Here is a 26,052-nt window from a genome sequence, read left to right on the forward strand (position 1 = left end):
TAAGAGTCTCTGTTGTTCCAGTTCTCCACAGGCCAATGGTAAAGCTTGACTGTCATCTTCCGGGAATGTAAACAATGAAACACCAGCTGTGTTATCCGGCACAACAGTCAGGGGGTGCATTCTACGGCAGGGGTGCGTTATCCGGCACAACACCTGCGGCAATACACCGCTTCCCACCTACAGCTTTCTTCTTAGCTGTCTCCAATGTTCATTGAACAAATTGCAAAAGATTCACCAACACAGATATCCAGAATACTGTGGAATTTTGCGATGAAAACAGACGACTTAATAGCTGGCCACCATGCTGTCCCAAAATGTCCGCTACAATCCGTGACGTCACGCGCAGACGTCATCATACCGAGACGTTTTCAGCAGGATATTTCGCGCGAAATTTAAAATTGCACTTTAGTAAGCTAACCCGCCTGTATTGGCATGTGTTGCAATGTTAAGATTTCATCATTGATATATAAACTAGTAGTGGGTTTCAGTAGGCCTTTAAATCAACATAAAAAACACAAGATACAACCCTCCCTCCCCCATTTACACTCTCACACTCATTCACACAAAAGGGTTGTTTCTTTCTGTTGTTAATATTCTGGTTCCTACATTATATATCAATATATATCAATACAGTCTGCAAGGGATACAGTCCGTAAGCACACATGATTGTGCGTGCTGCTGGTCCACTAATAGTACTAACCTTTAACAGTTAATTTTACTAATTTTCATTAATTACTAGTTTCTATGTAACTGTTTTTATATTGTTTTACTTTCTTTTTTATTCAAGAACATGTTTTTGGTTATTTGTCTTATTTCATCTTATTAATTAAAAAAAAAAAGGACCTTATCTTCACCATACTTGGTTGTCCAAATTAGGCATAATAATGTGTTAATTCCACGGCTGTATATATCGGTATCGGTTGATATCCGCATCGGTTGATATCCGCATAGGTTGATATCCGTATCGATAATTAAAGAGTTGGACAATATCGGAATATCGGATATCGGCAAAAACCCATTATCGGACATCCCTAAATAAAATACATCAATACATCTGTGATGTACTTTGGGGCCAGTCCATTCAAAGCTTCAAAAACAAACTAACATTTTAAAATCAATTCTAAAACAGAACAGAGAAGCGAGAATTGTGGTGATGTGCTGTCCTTTTTTGGTTCCCGTTAAAAGTCGTGCCGCAGAGTTCTGGACTAACTGTATGTGTGACAGTGCATTTTGACTTATTCCAGTGTAAAGTGCATTGCAGTAGTCCAGACGTGATGAGATAAAAGCGTACATGACCTGTTCAAATTGTTTAAAAGATAAAAAAAAGATTTCATCTTTGATAAAAGCCGAAAGTGATAAAAACTTGATTTAACAATATGACATACTAAATATGACAGTTATTCAAACATAACTCCAAAACCAAACATGCAATATGAGTAATAATGCCTGACATAATGTATCTTTGTGGATTTAACTAGAATCATGTGCTTTTGTAAGGTTTTTCAAACACTTAATTTAGTTTTTGTACTCAATATGACAGTAATGTTCTTAGAATCCTGCGAAAAAAGCTAATAAACATGTTTTCAAACATGTATTCAAACATAACTCCTAAACCAAACATGCAAAATGTCTAAAATTGCCTCAAATAATGTATATTTGTGAGTTTTAATAGAAACATGTGCTTTTGTAAGGTTTGCAAACACAAAAACTACTTTTTACTCAATATGACAATATAACTGTCATACTAAATAAGACAGTTATTCAAACATAACTCCTAAACCAAACATGCAATATGTCTAATGCCTGAAAAGGTGTATCTTTGTGAGTTTTACTAGAAACATATGCTTTTGTAAGGTTTGCAAACACAAAAATGTGTGTTTTACTCAATATGACAGTAATGTTCTTAGAATCCTGAGATAATGCGAAAAAAGCAATACAAAACGTATTCAAACGTAACTCCTAAACCAAACATGTAAAATGTCTAATAATACCTGAAATAATGTATCTTTGCGAGTTTTACTAGAAACATAAGCATTTGTAAGGTTTGCAAACACAAAAATTGTTTTTTTTTACTCAATATGACATAACTGTCATACTAAATATACAAGTTATTCAAACATAACTCCAAAACCAAACATGCAATATGTCTAATAATGCCTGTATTCATGTATATCTGTGAGTTTTACGAGGATCAGGTGCTTTTGTAAGGTTTGCAAACACAAACATTAGTTTTTTACTCAATATGACAGTACAACTGTCATACTAAATATGACAGTTATTCAAACATAACTCCTAAAACAAACATGCAATATGTCTAATAATGCCTGAAAAATTGTATCTTTGTGAGTTTTACTAGAAACATGTATTCAAACGTAACTCCTAAACCAAACAGGCAAAATGTCTACTAATGCCTGAAATAATGTATATTTGTAAGTTTTACTAGACACATGAACTTTTGTAAGGTTTGCAAACACAATTTTTTTTTTTTACTCAATATGACAGTATAACTGTCATACTAAACATGAAAGTTATTCAAACATAACTCCAAAACCAAACATGCAATATTTCTAATAATGCCTGTAATAATGTATCTCTGTGAGTTTTTACTAGAATCAGGTGCGTTTGTAAGGTTTGCAAACACAAACATTAGTTTTTTATTCAATATGACAGTATAACTGTCATACTAAACATGAAAGTTATTCAAACATAACTCCAAAACCAAACATGCAATATTTCTAATAATGCCTGTATTAATGTATCTCTGTGAGTTTTTACTAGAATCAGGTGCGTTTGTAAGGTTTGCAAACACAAACGTTAGTTTTTTATTCAATATGACAGTATAACTGTCATACTAAACATGAAAGTTATTCAAACATAACTCCAAAACCAAACATGCAATATTTCTAATAATGCCTGTAATAATGTATCTCTGTGAGTTTTTAGTAGAATCAGGTGCGTTTGTAAGGTTTGCAAACACAAACATTAGTTTTTTATTCAATATGACAGTATAACTGTCATACTAAATATGACAGTTATTCAAACATAACTCCTAAACCAAACATGCAATATGTTTAATAATGCCTGAAAAATTGTATCTTTGTGAGTTTTACTAGAAACATATGCTTTTGTAAGGTTTGCAAGGACAAAAATGTGTGTTTTACTCAATATGACAGTATAACTGTCATATTAAATATGACAGTTATTCAAACATAACTCCTAAACCAAACATGCAATATGTCTAATAATGCCTGAAAAATTTTATCTTTGTGAGTTTTACTAGAAACATGTAACGTAACTCCTAAACCAAACAGGCAAAATGTCTACTAATGCCTAAAATAATGTATCTTTGTGAGTTTTACTAGACACATGAACTTTTGTATGGTTTGCAAACACAATTTTTTTTTTTTACTCAATATGACAGTATAACTGTCATACTAAATATGAAAGTTATTCAAACATAACTCCAAAACCAAACATGCAATATGTCTAATAATGCCTGTATTCATGTATCTCTGTGAGATTTACTAGGATCAGGTGCTTTTGTAAGGTTTGCAAACACAAACATTAGTTTTTTATTCAATATGACAGTATAACTGTCATACTAAATATGACAGTTATTCAAACATAACTCCTAAACCAAACATGCAATATGTCTAATAATGCCTGAAAAATTGTATCTTTGTGATTTTTACTAGAAACATATGCTTTTGTAAGGTTTGCAAACACAAAAACTAGTTGTTTTACTCAATATGACAATCCTGAGATAATGTGAAAAAAGCAATAATAATGTATTCAAACATATCTCCTAAACCAAACATGCAATATGTCTAATAATGCCCGAAATTTTGTATATTTGTGAGTTTTACTAGAAACATTTGCTTCTGTTAGGTTTGCAAACACACACATTTGTATTTTACTCAATATGACAGTAATGTTCTTAGAATCCTGAGATAATGCGAAAAAAGCCATAAAAAATATATTCAAACATAACTCCTAAACAAAACATGCAAAATGTCTAAAATTGCCTCAAATGTAGCTTTGTGAGTTTTACTAGAAACATGTGCTTTTGTAAGGTTTGCAAACAAAAAAACTAGTTTTTTACTCAATATAAATTGGCCCGAGTGTGTGATTGTTGTCTGTCTATCTGTGTTGGCCTTGCGATGAGGTGGCGACTTGTCCAAAGTGTACCTTGTCTACCGCCCGAATGCAGCTGAGATAGGCTCCAGCACCCCCCGCGTCCCCGAAAGGGACAAGCGGTAGAAAATGGATGGATGACAATATAACTGTCATACTATGTCTAATAATGCCTGAAAATTAGTATATTTGTGAGTTTTACTAGAAACATGTGCTTTTGTTAGGTTTGCAAACACAAAAATTGTTTTTTTACTCAATATGACATTATAACTGTCATACTAAATAAGACAGTTATTCAAACTGAACTCCAAAACCAAACATGCAATATGTCTAATAATGCCTGTATGAATGTGTCTCTGTGAGTTTTTACTATAATCAGGTGCGTTTGTAAGGTTTGCAAACACAAACATTATTTTTTTACTCAATATGACAGTACAACTGTCATACTAAATATGACAGTTATTCAAACATAACTCCTAAACCAAACATGCAATATGTCTAATAATGTCTGTATTAATGTATCTTTGTGAGTTTTACTAGAAACATGTATTCAAACGTAACTCCTACACCAAACAGGCAAAATGTCTACTAATGCCTGAAATAATGTATCTTTGTGAGTTTTACTAGACACATGAACTTTTGTAAGGTTTGCAAACACATTTTTTTTTTTTTTTACTCAATATGACAGTATAACTGTCATACTAAATATGAAAGTTATTCAAACATGACTCCTAAACCAAACATGCAATATGTCTAATAATGCCTGTATTCATGTATCTCTGTGAGATTTACTAGGATCAGGTGCTTTTGTAAGGTTTGCAAACACAAACATTAGTTTTTTACTCAATATGACAGTACAACTGTCATACTAAATATGACAGTTATTCAAACATAACTCCTAAACCAAACATGCAACATGTCTAATAATGCCTGGAAAATTGTATCTTTGTGATTTTTACTAGAAACATATGCTTTTGTAAGGTTTGCAAACACAAAAATGTGTGTTTTACTCAATATGACAATACTGTTCATAGAATCCTGAGATAATGCGAAAAAAGCAATAACAAATGTATTCAAACGTAACTCCTAAACCAAACATGCAAAATGTCTCCTAATGCCTAAAATGAAGCATCTTTGTGAGTTTGACTAGATATATACGGTAAGCGTTTGTAAGCTTTGCAAATACAATAATTGTTTTTTTTACTCAATATGACATTATAACTCATACTAAACATGAAAGTTATTCAAACATAACTCCAAAACCAAACATGCAATATGTCTAATAATGCCTGTAATAATGTATCTCTGTGAGTTTTTACTAGAATCAGGTGCGTTTGTAAGGTTTGCAAACACAATCATTAGTTTTTTTATTCAATATGACAGTATAACTGTCATACTAAATATGACAGTTATTCAAACGTAACTCCTAAACCAAACATGCAATATGTCTAATAATGCCTGAATATTTGTATCTTTGTGAGTTTTACTAGAAACATGTGCTTTTGTAAGGTTTGCAAACACAAAAACTAGTTGTTTTACTCAATGTGACAGTAATGTTCTTAGAATCCTGAGATAATGCGAAAAAAGCAATACAAAATGTATTCAAACGTCACTCCTAAACCAAACATGTAAAATGTCTAATAATGCCTGAAATAATGTATCTTTGTGAGTTTTACTAGAAACATAAACGTTTGTAAGGTTTGCAAACACACAGATAGTTTTTTTTACTCAATATGACATTATAACTGTCATACTAATTCAAACTGAACTCCAAAACCAAACATGTAATATGTCTAATAATGCCTGTATTCATGTATATCTGAGTTTTAGTAGAATCAGGTGCGTTTGTAAGGTTTGCAAACACAAACATTAGTTTTTTACTCAATCTGACAGTACAACTGTCATACTAAATATTACAGTTATTCAAACATGCAATATGTCTAATAATGCCTGAAAAGGTGTATCTTTGTGAGTTTTACTAGAAACATATGCTTTTGTAAGGTTTGCAAACACAAAAATGTGTGTTTTACTCAATATGACAGTAATGTTCTTAGAATCCTGAGATAATACGAAACAAGCAATAAAAGATGTATTCAAAAGTAACTCCTAAACCAAACATGCAAAATGTATAATAATGCCTAAAATGATGTATCTTTGTGAGTTTGACTAGAAACATAAGCGTTGGTAAGGTTTGCAAACACAAAAATTGTTTTTTTTACTCAATATGACATTATAACTGTCATACTAATATGACAGTTGTTTGTCAAATTTAAAAGCATGGTCTATAATGACTTTAGCGACACATCCTTTTGTGGGGGTCCTTAATGAAGGGAGCGGGATTCAAACCACCGATTGTCCGGTTACTGGACGACTCCACCTCCTAAAATAAGTGTGTATTTGCTCACTAATGGCCTGCGTGTGCCGCCTCATCACTTATCTCCTCGATCTCTTTGCCCTCCGGTTAAAATTATTATGCTCCACATTTTTTTTTTTTTTTAAAGCAAGCGTGCACGGGAGCGCCCCTCATTAGCTCGTGCGCAGCCAAACATAAATATCTTTCACACGCTTTAATGAGCGGAATATGTGGGAAAATTCAGCTTTCGCGCGAAGGTTAATCGCCGTGCTCCGAAATAGCGGCGCCGTTAAAGGCCACGTCGGGCACTCGGTGCCGCACTGCACAACTTCGCCGAGCGCTCCCTGTCTGATTGCACAGGCCATATACAACACCTGTGTGTGCAGTAAAGTGAAACTGCAAACATCTGTCTTGCTGCGTCTTTGATTTAGTCTCCTGACATGCCCAGATTGTCTGTCTGTGTGGGAGTGCGACTTAAAGCAATATCATGTTCAAATGGCGGGCCTGCGTGCCTGTTTGAAAATGCTTGTATACCTTCTGCACTGTTTATTTCTTGGTTTTGAATGTTTATGTTTATTTGTGGCTTTTGAGGGATGTGCAACTTGAACATGCCTTGAGGGATGCTCCAGGATTTTACAATGTGATAAGATTAAATTTCAATCTATTTTCAGGCACAAGCACACACACACACATATTACGACTTTACACCTGCTGATGTCTATTTGGCTTTGCACAAACAAATGTGTTTTATGGCCCCCAAATCAGTGTGGGACTTGACGGCTCCCACATGGGAAATTGGTGCCCGACTATTATTTTGACTTTTATTTGTTCACCAAACACATTGGAGTGCTTGCAAGACGGTGACAAAAGCCCGGAGCAGAAGTGCCTTTAAGCTCATCACTTATCCCCGGCCTCTTCTCCTTTATCACTCCGAGTTGTTCTGGGAAAATGTGTGAGCCTAAACCGGGGGTCAGAAACCCGCGGCGTGCGTCTCTTTAGCACCGCCCTGGTGGCTCCCTGGACCTCTTTCAGAGATGTGTGAAAATGGAAAAAGATTAAGAAAAAAAATATACTCCTATCCATTACATCATATTCACATCAATCATATATCTATTGTCTGCCCTAAATGTCAAAATATTTTTGTTTATATCCCACCCATACCACTCACCCCCCCCCCCCCCCAAAAAAAGAAAGAAACAACAAAAAAACAAAGTAATATCTACAAATACATCAATTAAATAAACAAAGAAAGAAAGAGAAAAAAAATAAATAATACATTAATAATAATAGTAATCAAAAATAAAATAAAATATAAACAGATACCTATATATATATATATATATATATATACCCACACATACATAAATATATAAATACATATATATATACATACATACATACATATACATATACATATACATGTAGGGAGTAATCCCCCTTTTTTTTTTTTTTTTGGCAATACAATCACTAATTCGAAAAATTAAAGTCAGGTTTATGGGGCGTGACATCCATCCATCCATCCATTTTCTACCGCTTAGTCCCTTTGGGGTCGCGGGGGGCGCTGGAGCCTATCTCAGCTACAATCGGGCGGAAGGCGGGGTACACCCTGGACAAGTCGCCACCTCATCGCAGGGCGGGGCGTGACATAGTTGACCCAATTTTCCCAGTTTGAAGTAAATTTATACTTTTTGTTTTAATATATTTTCTGTAGGAGGACAAATATCACACAAACCATCCTAATTGTTATAAATCCCACTGTTTATATTAAACATGCTTCACTGATGAGAGTATTTGGCAAGCGCCGCTTTGTCCTACTAATTTCAGCGATCTTTGAACTCATCGTAGTTTGTTTACATATACAACTTTCTCCGATGTTGCCACGAAAAGACGTGTTTTATGTCACTTATTTGTCCACCAAACTTTTTATTCTGTGCGTGAATGCACAAAGGTGAGCTTTGTTGGTATTATTGACTTGTTGGGGTGTTAATCAGGCATATTTTGGTCAGTGCATGACAGCAAGCTAATCGATTCTAACATACATTTAGGCTAGCTGTATGTACATATTGCATCATTATGCCTCGTTTGTAGGTATATTTGAGCTCATTTAATTTCCTTAATGTCCTCTGTGTATTTAATGTATATTCACATGTCTCATGACACATTATCTGTGTGTAATATTGGCTGCATTTCTGATAGTTTGTGTGCCATGTTGTTCCAGACCACAGCAAACGATACCCAGCTTGCAAAGATTGTAATAAATCCATTAGAAGAAGACAGCCTGCCGTTTCCTTAAACTTGGACACACACATCTATACCTTTGGCCATTTTGAGTCCGTAATTTCCAGATGTTATCTCATCCTGTGAGAAGCCTCCATTTTACTAATGATTTCCAATGTTGCAAAAATGTGTAGAATAAAATTTCAATCACAGCATTTCTGTCAACAAAGATTTGCATCAGCCTTTGATAGTAGGCTAATATAGACACTTACATCATGTGTTACTACCTTCATTAGGAATGTCCGATAATAACGTTTTGCCAATATCCGATATTCCGATATTGTCCAACTCTTTAATTACCGATACTGATATCAACCGATACCGATATCAACCGATACCGATATCAACCGATATATACAGTTGTGGAATTAACACATTATTATGCCTAATTTGGACAACCAGGTATGATGAAGATAAGGTACTTTTAAAAAAAAATTATAAAATAAAATAAGATAAATAAATTAAAAACATTTTCTTGAATAAAAAAGAAAGTAAAACAATATAAAAACAGTTACATTGAAACTAGTAGTTAATGAAAATTAATAAAATTAACTGTTAAAGGTTAGTACTATTAGTGGACCAGCAGCACACACAATCATGTGTGCTTACGGACTGTATCCCTTGCAGACTGTATTGATATATATTGATATATAATGTAGGAACCAGAATATTAATAACAGAAAGAAACAACCCTTTTGTGTGAATGAGTGTGAATGAGTGTAAATGGGGGAGGAAGGTTTTTTGGGTTGGTGCACTAATTGTAAGTGTATCTTGTGTTTTTTATGTTGATTTAATTAAAAAAAATTAATAAAAAAAACAGATACCGATAATAAAAAAAACAATATCGATAATTTCCGATATTACATTTTAAAGCATTTATCGGCCGATAATATCGGCAAGCCGATATTATCGGACATCTCTAATTTTAATCTATTATTTATTTATTATTTATTCTATTATTATGTGTTTTTTTATTGTTGACTTGTTTTATTTTAAATGCTTGTAATTTGATTACTTTTATTGTTTCTTTTGTTTATGTGCTACACTGTAGGAACCAGAATATTAATAACAGAAAGAAACAACCCTTTTGTGTGAATGAGTGTAAATGGGGGAGGACGGTATTTTGGGTTGGTGCACTAATTGTAAGTGTATCTTGTGTTTTTTATGTTGTTTTAATTTAAAAAAAACGATACCGTTAATAAAAAAAACGATACCGATAATTTCCGATATTACATTTTAACGTATTTATCGACCGATAATATATGCATGCCGATATTATCAGACATCTCTAACCTTCATTATAACACTTGTATTAAACATGCTTCACTGATGAGAGTGTTTGAAGAGCGCCGTTCTGTCCTACTAATGTCAACAATCCTTGAACTCGTCGTAGTTTGTTTACATATACAACTTTCTCCGATGCTGCCACAAAAAGACGTGTTTTATGCCACTTATTTGTCTCACTTTGTCCACCAAACTTTTTGTTCTGTGTGTGAATGATTTCCAATGTTGCAAAAATGTGTAGAATAAAAATACAGCATTCCTGTCAACGAAGATTTGCGTCAGTCTTTGATAGTAGGCTAATATAGACACTTGCCTTCATTACGACACTTATATAAGGCTTTTAATTTTTTGCGGCTCCAGGCAGATTTTTTTTTGGTGTATTTCTGGTCCAATATGGCTCTTTCAGCATTTTGGGTTGCCGACCCCTGGCCTAAACTCTGCCCTTGGCCAGGGGGGGTCGCCCCAAATAACCCTGCTGCTCAGCCTAAAGAGGCGAAGTCACTTTAACGCAGCAGCGGCACTTGTTTGAAAAATAAAAAAACTAAGCACCAGATTCAACATACATCAAGCGTTACATCATAGCTCTCCTGATGAAAGGTATTATCGAGTCTAATTAATAAGCTAATTGAGTCGCATTAGTCAACATTTTGATAATTTCACGCCAGGAGATTATTAACTGAATAAATTGAATTGCATTGTAGCGGCAACTCTGCGAGCTGTGTAGTGAATGTGTGCGGTCCTCCACGCCGGCATTGTCTGACGATTTTTTCTGGCCCATCACCAGAGTGCCACAACATTGTTATAATTACAATTCCGACTCATCTCTCGCTCCCAGCCCTCCGGGGGCTCCATATGTTGCAGACTTGGATGCGCTCCTCACTTCCATTCCTCACATTTCCTCTCTTGCCTCTTTGCTCTCCTGCCAAGTGCTTTGGAGCACTCCGCCCCCTTTTTCGTGCTTGTTTCCCCCCCCCTTTTTCATCGTCGCCATGGGCAGGTGAGTTCCATGCTCACGTGTCGGAAGCCAAGCAGATGTGAGGCGCTGTCTTCCCAGAGTTGCTCGGACACTGCGGTAAAATCATTGCAGTGTAGCCCAGTTTTTTGGTAAATGCCAGTTTGTTTGTTTTTTGCCATTTTCATCAGCTTCGAAGTAGTCCTTTTTCCCCCCTTTTTCCTTAGTTCAACCGTGTCCTCTTCCCCTGAAGGCATCAAATAAAAGCAATCATTGTGAATAAGAGCATAACTGACACTTTTAGTCGATAGAGAAGCTCTTAACGACGCTGCTGTGCGCTCATGCACCGAGTACTTTAATGAAAACACTAAGTCTTCCTGACAAATTGTGCATGCATATATCCAAATGCAGCCAAAACTCCAATAATCATATCCGCTATGTTGGCTTTTTTTTTTTGGCCTGATAGCGCTAACTCTTTGGCGTCCTCCAACCTCCAGGTGTTTCGCAGTGGCGAAGGCATGGGCATCCGTCTGGACAGCGCCTCGGCCTTCCAGGGCGCCGTCATCTCTCCGCACTACGACTCTCTGCTGGTCAAAGTCATCGCCAGCGGCAAAGACCTGCCCATTGCCGCCTCCAAGATGAGCCGAGCCCTGGCCGAGTTCAGAGTGAGGGGGGTCAAGGTAGGACATTGTAGCCATTGTTTACGTTCAAGGATGCTTTAAAAACCCCAAACATTTTTGACTTGGGGGGCCCCATTGGGTTCAAATAATTTGTTTGTGGGTGTGTGTGTCTGTGTTGGGGGGGGGGGGGGGGGGGGTGCATATATACAGTCATGGTCAAAAGTACACATACACTTGTAAAGAACATAATGTCATGGCTGTCTTGAGTTTCCAATACTTTCTACAACTCGATTAGCTTCAAGCACACCTGGGAAGTGAAAACCATTGCAGGTGACTACCTCTGGAAGCTCATGGAGAGAATGCCAAGAGTGTGCAAAGCAGTAATCAGAGCAAAGGGTGGCTATTTTGAAGACACTAGAATATGAAACATGTTTTCTGTTATTTCACCTTTTTTTTGTTAAGTACATACATTCATAGTTTTGATGCCTTCAGTGTGACAATCTACAATGTAAATAGTCATGAAAATAAAGAAAACACATTGAATGAGAAGGTGTGTCCAACATATATATATATATATATATATATATATATATATATATATATATATATATATATATATATATATATATATTAGAGATGTCCGATAATATCGGCCTGCCGATCTTGTCGGCCGATAAATGCTTTAAAATGTAATATCGGAAATTATCGGTATCGTTTTTTTATTATCGGTATCGGGTTTTTTTTCTGGTTTTTTTTTTATTAAATCAACATAAAAAACACAAGATACACTTACAATTAGTGCACCAACCCAAAAAACCTCCCTCCCCCATTTACACTCATTCACACAAAAGGGTTGTTTCTTTCTGTTATTAATATTCTGGTTCCTACATTATATATCAATATATATCAATACAGTCTGCAAGGGATACAGTCCGTAAGCACACATGATTGTGCGTGCTGCTGGTCCACTAATAGTACTAACCTTTAACAGTTATTTTTTCTAATTTTCATTAATTACAAGTTTCGATGTAACTGTTTTTATACTGTTTTACTTTCTTTTTTATTCAAGAAAATGTTTTTAATTTATTTATCTTATCTTATTTTATTAATTTTTTTAAAAAGTACCTTATCTTCACCATACCTGGTTGTCCAAATTAGGCTTAATAATGTGTTAATTCCACGACTGTATATATCGGTATCGGTTGCTATCGGTATCGGTAATTTAAGAGTTGTACAATATCGGACTATCGGATATCGACAAAAAGCCATTATCGGACTTCCCTAATATATATATATATATATATATATATATATATATATATATATATATATGTATATATATGTATATGTATATATATATATATATGTATATGTATGTATATATATGTATATGTATATATATATATATATGTATATGTATATATATATATGTATATGTATATGTATATATATATATATATATATATATATATATATATATGTATGTATATATATGTGTGTATATATATTATACATTGTATACATTGTTATTGTACGAGCGAACACCGCCAAACTATTTCTCTGGCGTTGCGACACCTGGCCTCACTCCCACTGCTACTCTGACCACTGGCGAGGAGTCGCCAGCTAACTTGAGATGGAAATATTGTTGATTGTCACCCGCCATGAAATAAAGAAGCTTGAGCTGCTTCTGCTGTTTTGTCTTTGAGTTTGGTAAAAAAAGAATTACAGGTTATAAATCATGCCTCTTACCTGTGTAGAAGAAGGTTGTGGCACCAAGCCGGGAAGTTGGTCAACTTTGAAATTGTACACGCTGCACAGTTTGACGGTTGACACTATATGGCTCTCATCAAATGGAACGCAGCGGACCATTGCAACATCGCTGGGAAGCATTTTTTTTTTCATCTAAGGAGTGAGGATTATTCTGAATTTAGCAGCTCAGGAAAGAAACAACAGATATTGTAATTGGCTGTTTTAAATTCTTATGTAAAACTTCCATACATCCATTTTGTGCCGCTTGTCCCTTTCGGGGTCGCTGGAGCCTACTTTTAGCTAAAGATGTCCGATAAATGCTTTAAAAAGGTAATATCGGAAATTATCGGTATCGTTTTTTTATTTTATTTATTTTTTTATTTTTTTAAATCAACATAAAAAACACAAGATACACTTACAATTAGTACACCAACCCAAAAAACCTCCCTCCCCCATTTACACTCATTCACACTCATTCACACAAAAGGGTTGTTTCTTTCTGTTATTAATATTCTGATTCCTACATTATATATCAATATATATCAATACAGTCTGCAAGGGATACAATCCGTAAGCACACATGATTGTGCGTGCTGCTGGTCCACTAATAGTACTAACCTTTAACAGTTAATTTTACTCATTTTCATTAATTACTAGTTTCTATGTAACTGTTTTTATATTGTTTTACTTTCTTTTTTATTCAAGAAAATGTTTTAAATTTATTTATCTTATTTTATTTGTATTCATTTTTTAAAAAGGACCTTATCTTCACCATACCTGGTTGTCCAAATTAGGCATAATAATGTGTTAATTCCACGACTGTATATATCGGTATCGGTTGATATCGACATTGGTTGATATCGGTATCGGTAATTAAGGGTTTGGTCAATATCGGAATGTCGGATATCGGCAAAAAGCCATTATCGAACATCCCGAATTATTATTATTATTATTATTATTATTATTAACTCCAGTATCAGTGCGACAGTCTACAAATATGCAAAAGATAGGAAGGAAAGAAAGAAAACTAGTGCAAAAGGAGGTAAGGTGCACAGTCCAGTCCTGAGAACAAATGTTCTGAATGTGTTGTTTAAATATTACATATTATGCAATATACATATATACAGAAGCATTCAGACTGTGGGTGGAAAGTAAAAATTGCACAAAGAGAGGTGCTAAACTATAAATTCAGTGCCTATGAGAGTTCCCCGTGGTCACAATATGAATTTTAAAAAAAGGAAAAAATATTTTGTGAAGATAAAAAATATTGATGTAATTTTTGGTGTGAACAGGTGTGAACGAATGATGGGTTCTACATGTAAAGCGACTTTGGGTACTTAGAAAAGCGCTATATAAATCCCAGTTATTATTATTATTATTATTAACATAAACAATATAATACAAGAACAATACTATACAAACAAAAACATGAAAAATTCCTATACACTAACAATACAATAGTACCACTGTTACTATGGGACAAGACAAGACGAGACAAAAAACACAGACACACACACACACACACACACACACACGCACAGGCCCAAACACTCTCTGACCATACACTAATCATAGTAGTATCGACTAGATACGCTATTGTACTTGTTATCATTACAGTGGATGTTAGGTGTAGATCCACCCATGGTGTTTGTATTCAGGGTGCTAGCTTGCTGTTAGCGGTGAGCTATTGTATCCTCCTACGGTGTGTAGTGAAACATGTTTAGCTATTCCTCGTCCTGCAGGGATGATACTTGTAAAAAACTTACTTTATTTGTCGCCATGAAGGCGAGGATTAATGATTTAGAAGTAGCTAAAACACAGCCGACTGCGAATGGACGTTCGCCGCTAGCTAGCTATGTCTTAAAGCACCTCTTCCTGAGGGAGTTTCAATGTTAGAACTTCACCTTTATCTTTAGTTTTTAGGCCGAAATGTGTTCGTTCTCTCTTTTCTGTCGACACACTGTGTCTGCTTGTAAGTACTCCGTGATTGTGCGCTGCCGAACATGCTCATCTGCTCGTGGAACCAGCAATGTCATGACGTGACAAAAGCACACTGTCATGCCCGGCCGGGAACCGGTACTTTTCAAACAGAGTATAGTACCGTTTTTGATTCATTAGTACCGCGATATTATACCAGTACCGGTGTACCGTACAACCCTAGTGTGTGGGGTTTCTGGAAGGCCCAAAATCATGTTTTTATTTGCTCTTTTTACCTTTCATGTGGCAAAGCTGACCAGTACTTTCCAGAAGGAATATCCTGGGATTCCTGCCAAGCATTCTTAGCGTATCCTATTAAGACTGTTCTTGCTCACATAAACATGAATGGCGGGGAAAAAAACATCAGCATCCGCTATAATTTGCTCTCTCTTGCTGCAGTGTGCAAATATGGTTGGATAAAGGTTTCATTGTTTCCATTGTCATTTCTGTAAAATGAAAACAGTGTAAAGACAAGGGGAGTGACATCTGCGATAAAGAAAACAAGCAGAAGGAAAAAAAACAATTATGATACTGAAAGAAGCTGACAGGTAGACTGCAGTGTGTTTGTTAGGTTTAGAAGTATGCCAATAAAGAGGACAGCTATTTTACATCTACTACTATTAGCTTTATATGATACAAACAGAAAAACCCGTGTGGTTACATTTCATCACTCAGATACAAGTGGTGGTACCCTTTGTTAAACAACACAACACAATGGTCACTGACATAACTCGGAACTAGTGTTGTCCCAGTGACGTGCAGTCAGGGGAGGCAGGTGAGGCGGGGGCCTCACGTGCCATCATGGAAAGAAAAAAAATTTAAAAAGAAAAAAAAGAAAAGAAATTGTTGTATGTATCCAGTGATTATGCTATAAAGTTATTTTCCATTTAACTTATTATTATTAAGTTATTTTTATTCAAAACCGCTGAATTTTCACATTTGCCGTTCAAATACTGAGAAGAGACTTGCGGTGATCAGCAGCCAGTTGAGCCTCGCCATGGATTGCGCAATGACTCGGCTAACTGCTGGCCTGCTGTGCAGTGAGACCATATTGCTATATGAATTATATTATACATTTCCATAGTTTAGTTAGCTGAGGTATATAATGTACAGTGTATTTTGTCAACAACTGTATGTGTGTAACGTATTTCTTGTGCTGAGCAATCATAAAACGGCTGCGAAGACGCACTGACTGAGGCTCGCAGTAATCCCGCCTCATTGTGGTAGAGGGCGCTAGTGATCCCAGAGATCATTCTTGCGACTACTCGGCTGCTGAAGAAGTGACAACAAGCAGCAACAGTTAGCAGCGATCATTTATTTTTTACTCTTGCCTGGACTTTTAACATGGAGGATTACATATCTAAAATAAAAGTTTTCTAAACTGGACTTTCAATCGAAACAGGAGGTAATAATTAAAGGAAGATCTCCATCGAGACAGAGAGACTTTTAAAACTGAAGAAAGATAAGGAAGACTTCTATAAACAAGTTATCGATGCTTTTGTTCAAAAGGAGCGGCGCATGGACTTCATTTATAAGCAAAGGTAAGACCATAATAACGTTTTTTTTTTATTAAATGTGCTTTTTTGTGTGCTACAGTTTGTATGTGTAAAGTTAAAGTTAAGTTAAAGTACCAATGATAGTCACACACACACACTAGGTGTGGTGAAATGTGTCCTCTGCATTTGACCCATCACCTTGATCACCCCCTGGGAGGTGAGGGGAGCAGTGGGCAGCAGCGGACCCGCGCCCGGGAATATTTTTTGGTGATTTAACCCCCAATTCCAACCCTTGATGCTGAGTGCCAAGCAGGGAAGAATGCTGGTATGAGCTTTTAAACATAACCCGTTAACTGCTGCCAATCAAATGGTGAATAAGATACTCTTTAGGGTTCATATGTTTGTAAATCTGACTGTGATGAAGTCAGTGCCTCACCAGCCATGAACGCACGTCACTGTGTTGTTCCGATACCAATATTTTGATACTTTTCGGTACTTTTCGATACTTTTCTAAATAAAGGGGACCACAAGAATTGCATTATTGGCTTTATTTTAACAAGAAATCTTAGGGTACATTAAACATATCTTTCTTATTGCAAGTTTGTCCTTAAATAAAATAGTGAACATACAAGACAACTTGTCTTTTATTCGTAAGTAAACAAACAAAGGCTCCTAATTTAACATATTGTGTCATTTATCATTCGATTATTTTGTCAACATTATTAAGGACAAGTGGTAGAAAATTAATTATTAATCTACTTGTTCATTTACTGTTAATATCTGCTTACTTTCTATCTACACTTCTGTTAAAATGTAATAATCACTTATTCTTCTGTTGTTTGATACTTTACATTGATTTTGGATGATACCACAAATTTTGGTATCGATACGATACCAAGTACCGTATTTTTCGGACTATAAGTCGCAGTTTTTTTCATAGTTTGGCCGGGCGTGCGACTTATACTCAGGAGCGATTTATGTGTGAAATTATTAACACATTACCGTAAAATATCAAATAATATTATTTAGCTCATTCACGTAAGGGACGTATAAGGTTTCATGGGATTTACCGATTAGAAGTGACAGATTGTTTGGTAAACGTATAGCATGTTCTATATGTTATAGTTATTTGAGTGACTCTTACCATAATATGTTATGTTAACATACCAGGCACTAGAGATGCGCGGTTTGCGGACACAACCGCGGAGTCCGCGGATAAATCGCGGGTCGGGCGGGTATAAATAGATTTTAAATAGATGCGGGCGGTTGGCGGTTGAACCAATTCGGAAATATATATACATAGTTAAATGTTGTTACCCACATACGAAAAACGAGCAGCACTCTTTGAAACAGTCAATTATTCATCAGGCACCGCGTCCCAGCAACAAGTGCCGCAAATGAGCGCTCCTTCAGCGCAGCAAGGCGCATTTTAGAGGCCAGGTGCTCTCGCATGAATCCTGGCACTGTAGATGCCATTTTATTCCTGCATAGTGCTAACAAAAAAAAAAGTAAGTAGACATACGGTTGGATATGTTAAACAAATTAGTCTACGTTACCTATAGGCTATACCAAATAAGCCCATGTCTAACCTATATTGAGTTCGGTCAGCTAAATAATTTTGATGGTTACGTGTTGTTTGGGCGCACTACAATGCAAAGGAATTAAGGCAATTGCGTTGTTTATTGTGGGTTTTTTTCTATTCGAGATATACTACTATGTGTGAATAATTATTTGGCCTCGCTTTCAAGTGAAGCGCATCTCCGATTGGCGACAATGTAAGGATATTTAGCCTGCTTTGTTTGTCGCGACCGTCTATTTTGATTATAATTCAAGTTTGATGATAAAGTGCAGTCTGATGGGTTTGATTTCCCCCCTTCAGCTATTTGCCTTGGCCAATAAGTTGCAGGTAATTTATTATTATTATTTATTTAATTTATTTTTGTTTAAATAGAGATGACATACATATGTTATTGTATAATTTAAGTTTGTGCACGTGATTGACAGCCTAAGGCTTTTGAGGCACATTTTTTATTTATTTTTTTATTTCAACTTAAAAACGTATGAGCCTATGCCTACAACATAGGCTATGTGTTTATCTTTATGTTCCTGCCTGTCGTTGACAATAGAGATTGTCTGATATTGTGTCATGGCTGCAGATCAATCAATAAAGGTTCATCTTTGTCGCAAAATTGTTCACTGCTTCACTGTGCACCCCGCCCTCGTCCCTATTTGAGCATTATAACGTTAACAAGTTAATATTCATTGAAATAAATTCAGAATTTTTTTTTTACCTAACGAAAATATAGGCCTAGTCTTTCTAAAACATTTTTTTAACTTCTTAAAAGCCTCATTCTGCTTTCTGCACCTGCGCACACAAAGTGTGAGGAACGCACTCCTGATCTGAGGGCATTGGCAACAATAGTCAACACTTTTTTAATGGAAATGACAATAATATTATAATAAGGATAAATAATATTTTCACGCATTAATATCTCTTAGCCACTAATGCGTGGCCAAGATATATTAATGCTTGGCACACATTGAATGTATCTGCTGCATTGGATCAGTCTCCTTTCTTTAACAGGCAAAAGCTTTCTAACCTCACTAATGCCTTGCATCGTCTATATTAGATATATAATAACGGGCGGGTGCGGGCGGGTGTGGTTTTGATAAAATGTTGGTTCGGGTGGATGGCGGATGGTTGACGACTTTTGTGATGCGGTTGCGGATGAAATAATTGCCTATCCGCACATCTCTACCAGGCACGTTCTCAGTTGGTTATTTATGCCTCATATAACGTACACTTATTCAGCCTGTTGTTCACTATTCTTTATTTATTTTAAATTGCCTTTCAAATGTCTATTCTTGGTGTTGGGTTTTATCAAATACATTTTCCCAAAAAATGTGACTTATACTCCAGTGCGACTTATATATGTTTTTTTCCGTCTTTATTATGCATTTTCGGCAGGTGCCACTTATACTCCGGTGCGATTTATACTCCGAAAAATATGGTAGTTACAGGATCATACATTGGTCATATTCAAAGTCCTCATGTGTCCAGGGACATATTTCCTGAGTTTATAAACATAATATGAATTTTAAAAAAAGGAAAAAAGAATTTATGAAACAATATTTGTTTTTGCTACCAAGAAAAGTGCACTTGTTATTAGTGAGAATATACTTATTTTAAGGTATTTTGGGGTTCATTGAGGTTAGCTAATTTGACTTGTTTTGGAAAGTCTTGACAAGCCAAATTTTGTTGTTCTATTGGCAGATAATTTTGCTTAGTACAAGTAAAATATCCCTCATTTTTGTATTTTTTTCCCTTGTTTTTGAACACTGCCTTTTTGCAGTGTGCCTTGCGGCTTAGGTCAATCCCAGTTCACTCTTAAGCACCGTGGTGAGGTACCATGCACTTGTGCAGCTGCAGATTACTCAGGAATGTACAATTGAGCATCGAGAGCTGTGTAGGCAACCGTGATAAAAGAAGAGCCAACAGACTTGGCTGGCAGATGATTCAGTGTCGTAACAATACATAAACACACTTCACGTGTGGATGGAAGCTGTTTGTTTGTATTCATCTCTGACATGCTGCTCCCGAGTACGATTAAAGCATGCAATGTGTGAGTTTGAAAAGATACACACTACAAACAATAATCCCCTTTAGAAACTACTTATTGAATAATGGAGTTCCCACGCACATACACATGTTCACGTGGGAAAGGGTGCCAGAGGTGGGAAGGGTCCAAAGGGGAAGCAAGAGTTCTAATTAAGGGTCGGCGCACGCTTTGATTAATTGAAGTGTTCTCATCCACGCGTGTAAGGATTCAGGGGCGGTATTATTAGCATGTGCCTGCCAGATAATTAAACAACAAAGTCATCTGCACACGTGCAATGTTACGTCCAAAAAATTAGACGCTCAAAATGTCCGCACGCCTGAAGTGAGTCTGGGCTTCGATAAATAGCCAATTATGTTCCTCTCACTTTTCTAATTAATGCAATGGCTGTGCTTTATGTGTTTAATCTTGCCAACAAGGGAGCCTCTAATGGCCGCCAGTGTGGTAATTCAAAAACACAATCGAAGATGTAAGAAAGAGCTGAAACGTGCAAGCGTTTTTAGTCATTTTCCAACAAGTCGAACAGGGAGAAGCAGGCAATTGATCTGTATAGGCATCCGCAGTATCATTTTCTATCCATCCATTTTCTACCGCTTGTCCCTATTGGGGTGGCGGGGGGGTGCTGGAGCCTATCCCAGGTGCATTGGGGCGGAAGGCGGGGTACACCCTGGACAGGTCGCCACCTCATCGCAGGGTCAACACAGATGGATTGTTGTGGCTTGTGCAGCCCTTTGAGACACTCGTGATTTAGGGCTATATAAGTAAACATTGATTGATTGATTGATAGACAGACAACATTCACACTCACATTCACACACTAGGCCCAATTTAGTGTTGCCAATCAACTTATCCCCAGGTGCATGTCTTTGGAGGTGGGAGGAAGCCGGAGTACCCGGAGGGAACCCACGCAGTCACGGGGAGAACGTGCAAACTTCACACTGCAAAAACTGAAATCTAAGTACAAACCCTGTTTCCATATGAGTTGGGAAATTGTGTTAGATGTAAATATAAATGGAATACAATGATTTGCGAATCATTTTCAACCCATATTCAATTGAATGTACTACAAAGACAACATATTTGATGTTCAAACTGATAAACTTTTTTTTTTTTTTTGTGCAAATAATCATTAACTTTAGAATTTGATGCCAGCAACACGAGACAAAGAAGTTGGGAAAGGTGGCAATAAATACTGATAAAGTTGAGGAATGCTCATCAAACACTTATTTGGAACATCCCACAGGTGTGCAGGCTAATTGGGAATAGGTGGGTGCCATGATTGGGTATAAAAACAGCTTCCCAAAAAATGCTCACTCTTTCACAAGAAAGGATGGGGCGAGGGTCACCCCTTTGTGCACAACTGCGTGAGCAAATAGTCAAACAGTTTAAGAACAACGTTTCTCAAAGTGCAATTGCAAGAAATTTAGGGATTTCAACATGTACGGTCCATAATATCATCAAAAGTTTCAGAAAATCTGGAGAAATCACTCCACGTAAGCGGAAACCAACATTGAATGACTGTGACCTTTGATCCCTCAGACGGCACTGTATCAAAAACCGACATCAATCTCTAAAGGATATCACCACATGGGCTCAGGAACACTTCAGAAAACCACTGTCACTAAATACAGTTGGTCGCTACATCTGTAAGTGCAAGTTAAAGCTCTACTATGCAAAGCGAAAGCCATTTATCAACAACATCCAGAAACGCCGCCGGCTTCTCTGGGCCCGAGATCATCTAAGATGGACTCATGCAAAGTGGAAAAGTGTTCTGTGGTCTGACGAGTCCACATTTCAAATTGTTCTTGGAAATATTCGACATTGTGTCATCCGGACCAAAGGGTAGGCGAACCATCCGGACTGTTATCGACGCAAAGTTGAAAAGCCAGCATCTGTGATGGTATGGGGGTGCATTAGTGCCCAAGGCATGGGTAACTTACACATCTGTGAAGTCACCATTAATGCTGATAGGTACATACAGGTTTTGGAACAACATATGCTGCTATCTAAGCTCTGTCTTTTTCATGGACGCCCCTGCTTATTTAAGCAAGACAATGCCAAGCCACATTCAGCACGTGTTACAACAGCGTGGCTTTGTAAAAAAAGAGTGCGGGTACTTTCCTGGCCCGCCTGCAGTTCAGACCTGTCTCCCATTGAAAATGTGTGGCGCATTATGAAGCCTAAAATACCACAACGGAGACCCCGGACTGTTGAACAACTTAAGCTGTACATCAAGTAAGAATGGGAAAGAATTCCACCTGAGAAGCTTAAAAAATGTGTCTCCTCAGTTCCCAAACATTTACTGAGTGTTGTTAAAAGGAAAGGCCATGTAACACAGTGGTGAACATGCCCTTTCCCAACTACTTTGGCACGTGTTGCAGCCATGAAATTCTAAGTTAGTTATTATTTGCAAAAAATAAATAAAATTTATGAGTTTGAACATCAAATATGTTGTCTTTGTAGCATATTCAACTGAATATGGGTTGAAAAGGATTTGCAAATCATTGTATTCCGTTTATATTTACATCTAACACTATTTCCCAACTCATATGGAAACAGGGTTTGTAAGATTAAATATCTCATATAAGGGTGATATTTGCTTATTTTCTGTCTGATAAGATAATTCTTCTCAATAAGCAGATTTTATGTTGAGTATTGTACTTGTTTTAAGGGTTTTGGTCCTAAATGATCTCAGTAAGATATTACAGCTTGTTGCTGAGATTTGATGACCTATATTGAGTAAAACATGCTTGAAACTAGAATATCAACTGATGCAAAGCTGTGTCATCAACACTCACAAGTATAAAGCTACTTTTTTAAAGTATTAATTTCTTACTTCAAGCATGAAAAAAAAGATCATGATATATGCATATCAAGATAATGACACTAGCATTTACTTAATTTAAGAATATTTTTCAACATATTGAGTAAAAAGGTGTCTTTTTTTTTCTAACAAGAAAAATGCAATTGTTATTAGTGAGAATTTACTTATTTTAAGGTATTCTGGCTCTACTTTGCACTTTTCTTGGTAGAAAAAAAAAAAAGGAGACCTTTTTGCTCAATATGTTGAAAAATATTCTTAAATTAAGTCAATTCTAGTGCCATTATCTTGACATAATGATATGTACTCGGCATTACATTTCTTGGAACCAACAAACTTACACTAAAAACTAATTTATTCTTAATGGAAAGGCAACAAGACAACGGCTTGTTACTCTCGGGGTCTCTTAGCCGCTCAGACAAATCATATTGTCTAAAAATGCATTTTTTCGTTGACAACATGACATCATCGCGCCAAGTGCGTGCTCTTTCAGCCAATTAGTGCGCATATATACAGCCCGGCCCATGGCCAAATTTGTTTTAATTGTAATTTTGAAGAATTTATCTGAATGTGCACAAACTTTCTGTTCAAAATTGTTTGAAATGTCACATGTTAAATGTTTAAATATTAACTGTCCGTTTACTGTACTGTGCCAACTGTGCTACTACCGTATTTTTCGGAGTATAAGTCGCACCGGAGTATAAGTCGCACCTGCCGAAAATGCATAATAAAGAAGGAAAAAAAACATATAAGTCGCACTGGAGCCCGGCCAAACTATGAAAAAAAACTGCGACTTATAGTCCGAAAAATACGGTATATGAGTATGTATGTTCTATTGTTTCATTGAAAATAAAACAGCAAAGTCCATTTGGCTGTCATCTGTTTTAATTATGAGACACAATCGTGTCAAAGTCATGATTTATTTATTTTTTTCATGCTTGTAATAAGAAATTATTACTTTGAAAAAGTCGTTTTATACTTGTGAGTGTTGATGACACAGCTTTGCAACATTCGATATTCTAGTTTCAAGCATGTTTTACTCAATATAGGTTATCAAATCTCAGCAACAAGCTGTAATATCTTACTGAGATCATTTAGGACCAAAACCCTTAAAATAAGTAAAACACTCTAACATAAAATCTGCTTAGTGAGAAGAATTATCTTATCAGACAGAAAATAAGCAAATATCACCCTTATTTGAGATGTTTAATCTTAATTAGATTTCAGTTTTTGCAGTGCAGAAAGATCCGAGCATGGGATTGAACTCAGGACCTTCGTATTGTGAGGCACATGCACTAACCTCTGTACCACCGTGCTGCCCAGTATCATCTTGTGCATTGTATTCCAATGACAACACCTGCTAATATGTCTGTTTAGCTTTTTTCTAGAAGCATTAAATGCTTTAGGGCATCTCTGGAGTTGTCAGGGCTGCCAGTTGTTCTCATTAAAACACAACTTTTGGTTTCTTTTTAAATGAATCCCTGAAGCTACAGTACTTTTTTTTTTTTTTTTTTTTAAACACAAAATCATCATTGGTGTTTTGCAGAGCTTTGCTTGTTTTTTAGCTGCAACATCTGTCAATGTGCTGCTGTTGTCCAGTTCTGGAAGCATCCGTGCATGTCTTAACGATAAAGTACTCATCTGACTCTCAGTTCCTCCTCCAAACGACTTATCCACTTTGCGTCGTCCTCCAAGCGCCGTGCTGCAGTACAATTATCCCTAAACAAATTATAGTGTGTGCGCATACATACGCATTCATGCCCACACTTTGGTGCAATTATGGACCATTCGAGCATTACCATGCTAATGCAGATAAACATGTCCACACAGTCAAGTAGAAAAACAATGCAAAGGCTCCAGTCTGACAAGCCAAAATGTCGGCTTGGTCTTCCAGCAAGGCTTTCCATTAGGGCTCAAAAGGGTGCTTGATTTCACAATGCATTGTGGGTGCTACGTAGCCATTTTTGCTGTACTCTACCCGCGATAATGTGAGCAAGAGCAACAAATAACAATAAATAATAATAATTTAAAAAAAAAAAGTAAGAAACCACTTTGACACAAACTAAACTGTACCTTATTCCAATGGCTCGCCTCCAAAAAAAAAAGGTTAAATTGGTGCGAGTCCAATGGACAAGAGCAAGTCCAATGGACAAGAGATTTAAGGAAGCTGCCGCCATTGTCAAAACCAAACTATATATTTCCTCAACGGAGTCCGTTTTCATTTCAGAATGTTCTAGACCAGGGGTCGGCAACCCAAAATGTTGAAAGAGCCATATTGGACCAAAAATACAAAAACAAATCTGTCTGGAGCCGCAAAAAATTAAAAGCCATATTACATACAGATAGTGTGTCATGAGATATAAATTGAATTAAGAGGACTTAAAGGAAACAAAATGAGCTCAAATACAGCTACAAATGAGGCATAATGATGCAATATGTACATATAGCTAGCCTAAATAGCATGTTAGCATCGATTAGCTTGCAGTCATGCAGTGACCAAATATGTCTGATTAGCACTCCACACAAGTCAATAATATCAACAAAACTCACCTTTCATGCACAACGTTAAAAGTTTGGTGGACAAAATGAGACAGAAAAAGAAGTGGCATAAAACACGTCCTAGAAAGTCGGAGAAAGTTATACATGTAAACAAACTACGGTGAGTTCAAGGACCGCCAAAATTAGTAGGACAAAACAGCGCTCGCCAAATACTCGAATCAGTGAAGCATGTTTAATATAAACAGTGTGCTTTGTAACAATTAGGGAGGCTTG

The 26,052-nt window shown here is 36.3% G+C and overlaps 1 protein-coding gene across 1 annotated transcript in view; it reads left to right on the top strand.

Annotated features, from left to right (window-relative positions):
• LOC133606772 (pyruvate carboxylase, mitochondrial-like) overlaps window positions 1–26,052 on the top strand; it is an 828,781-nt gene that overhangs the window by 444,160 nt on the left and 358,569 nt on the right. The window contains exon 12 of the mRNA XM_061961089.2: window positions 11,498–11,680. Within this exon, the coding sequence (XP_061817073.1) occupies window positions 11,498–11,680 (183 nt within the window). The remainder of the gene's footprint in view (window positions 1–11,497; window positions 11,681–26,052) is intronic.

Source organism: Nerophis lumbriciformis, linkage group LG05, assembly GCF_033978685.3.
Source record: "Nerophis lumbriciformis linkage group LG05, RoL_Nlum_v2.1, whole genome shotgun sequence".
NCBI classification, from domain to species: domain Eukaryota; kingdom Metazoa; phylum Chordata; class Actinopteri; order Syngnathiformes; family Syngnathidae; genus Nerophis; species Nerophis lumbriciformis.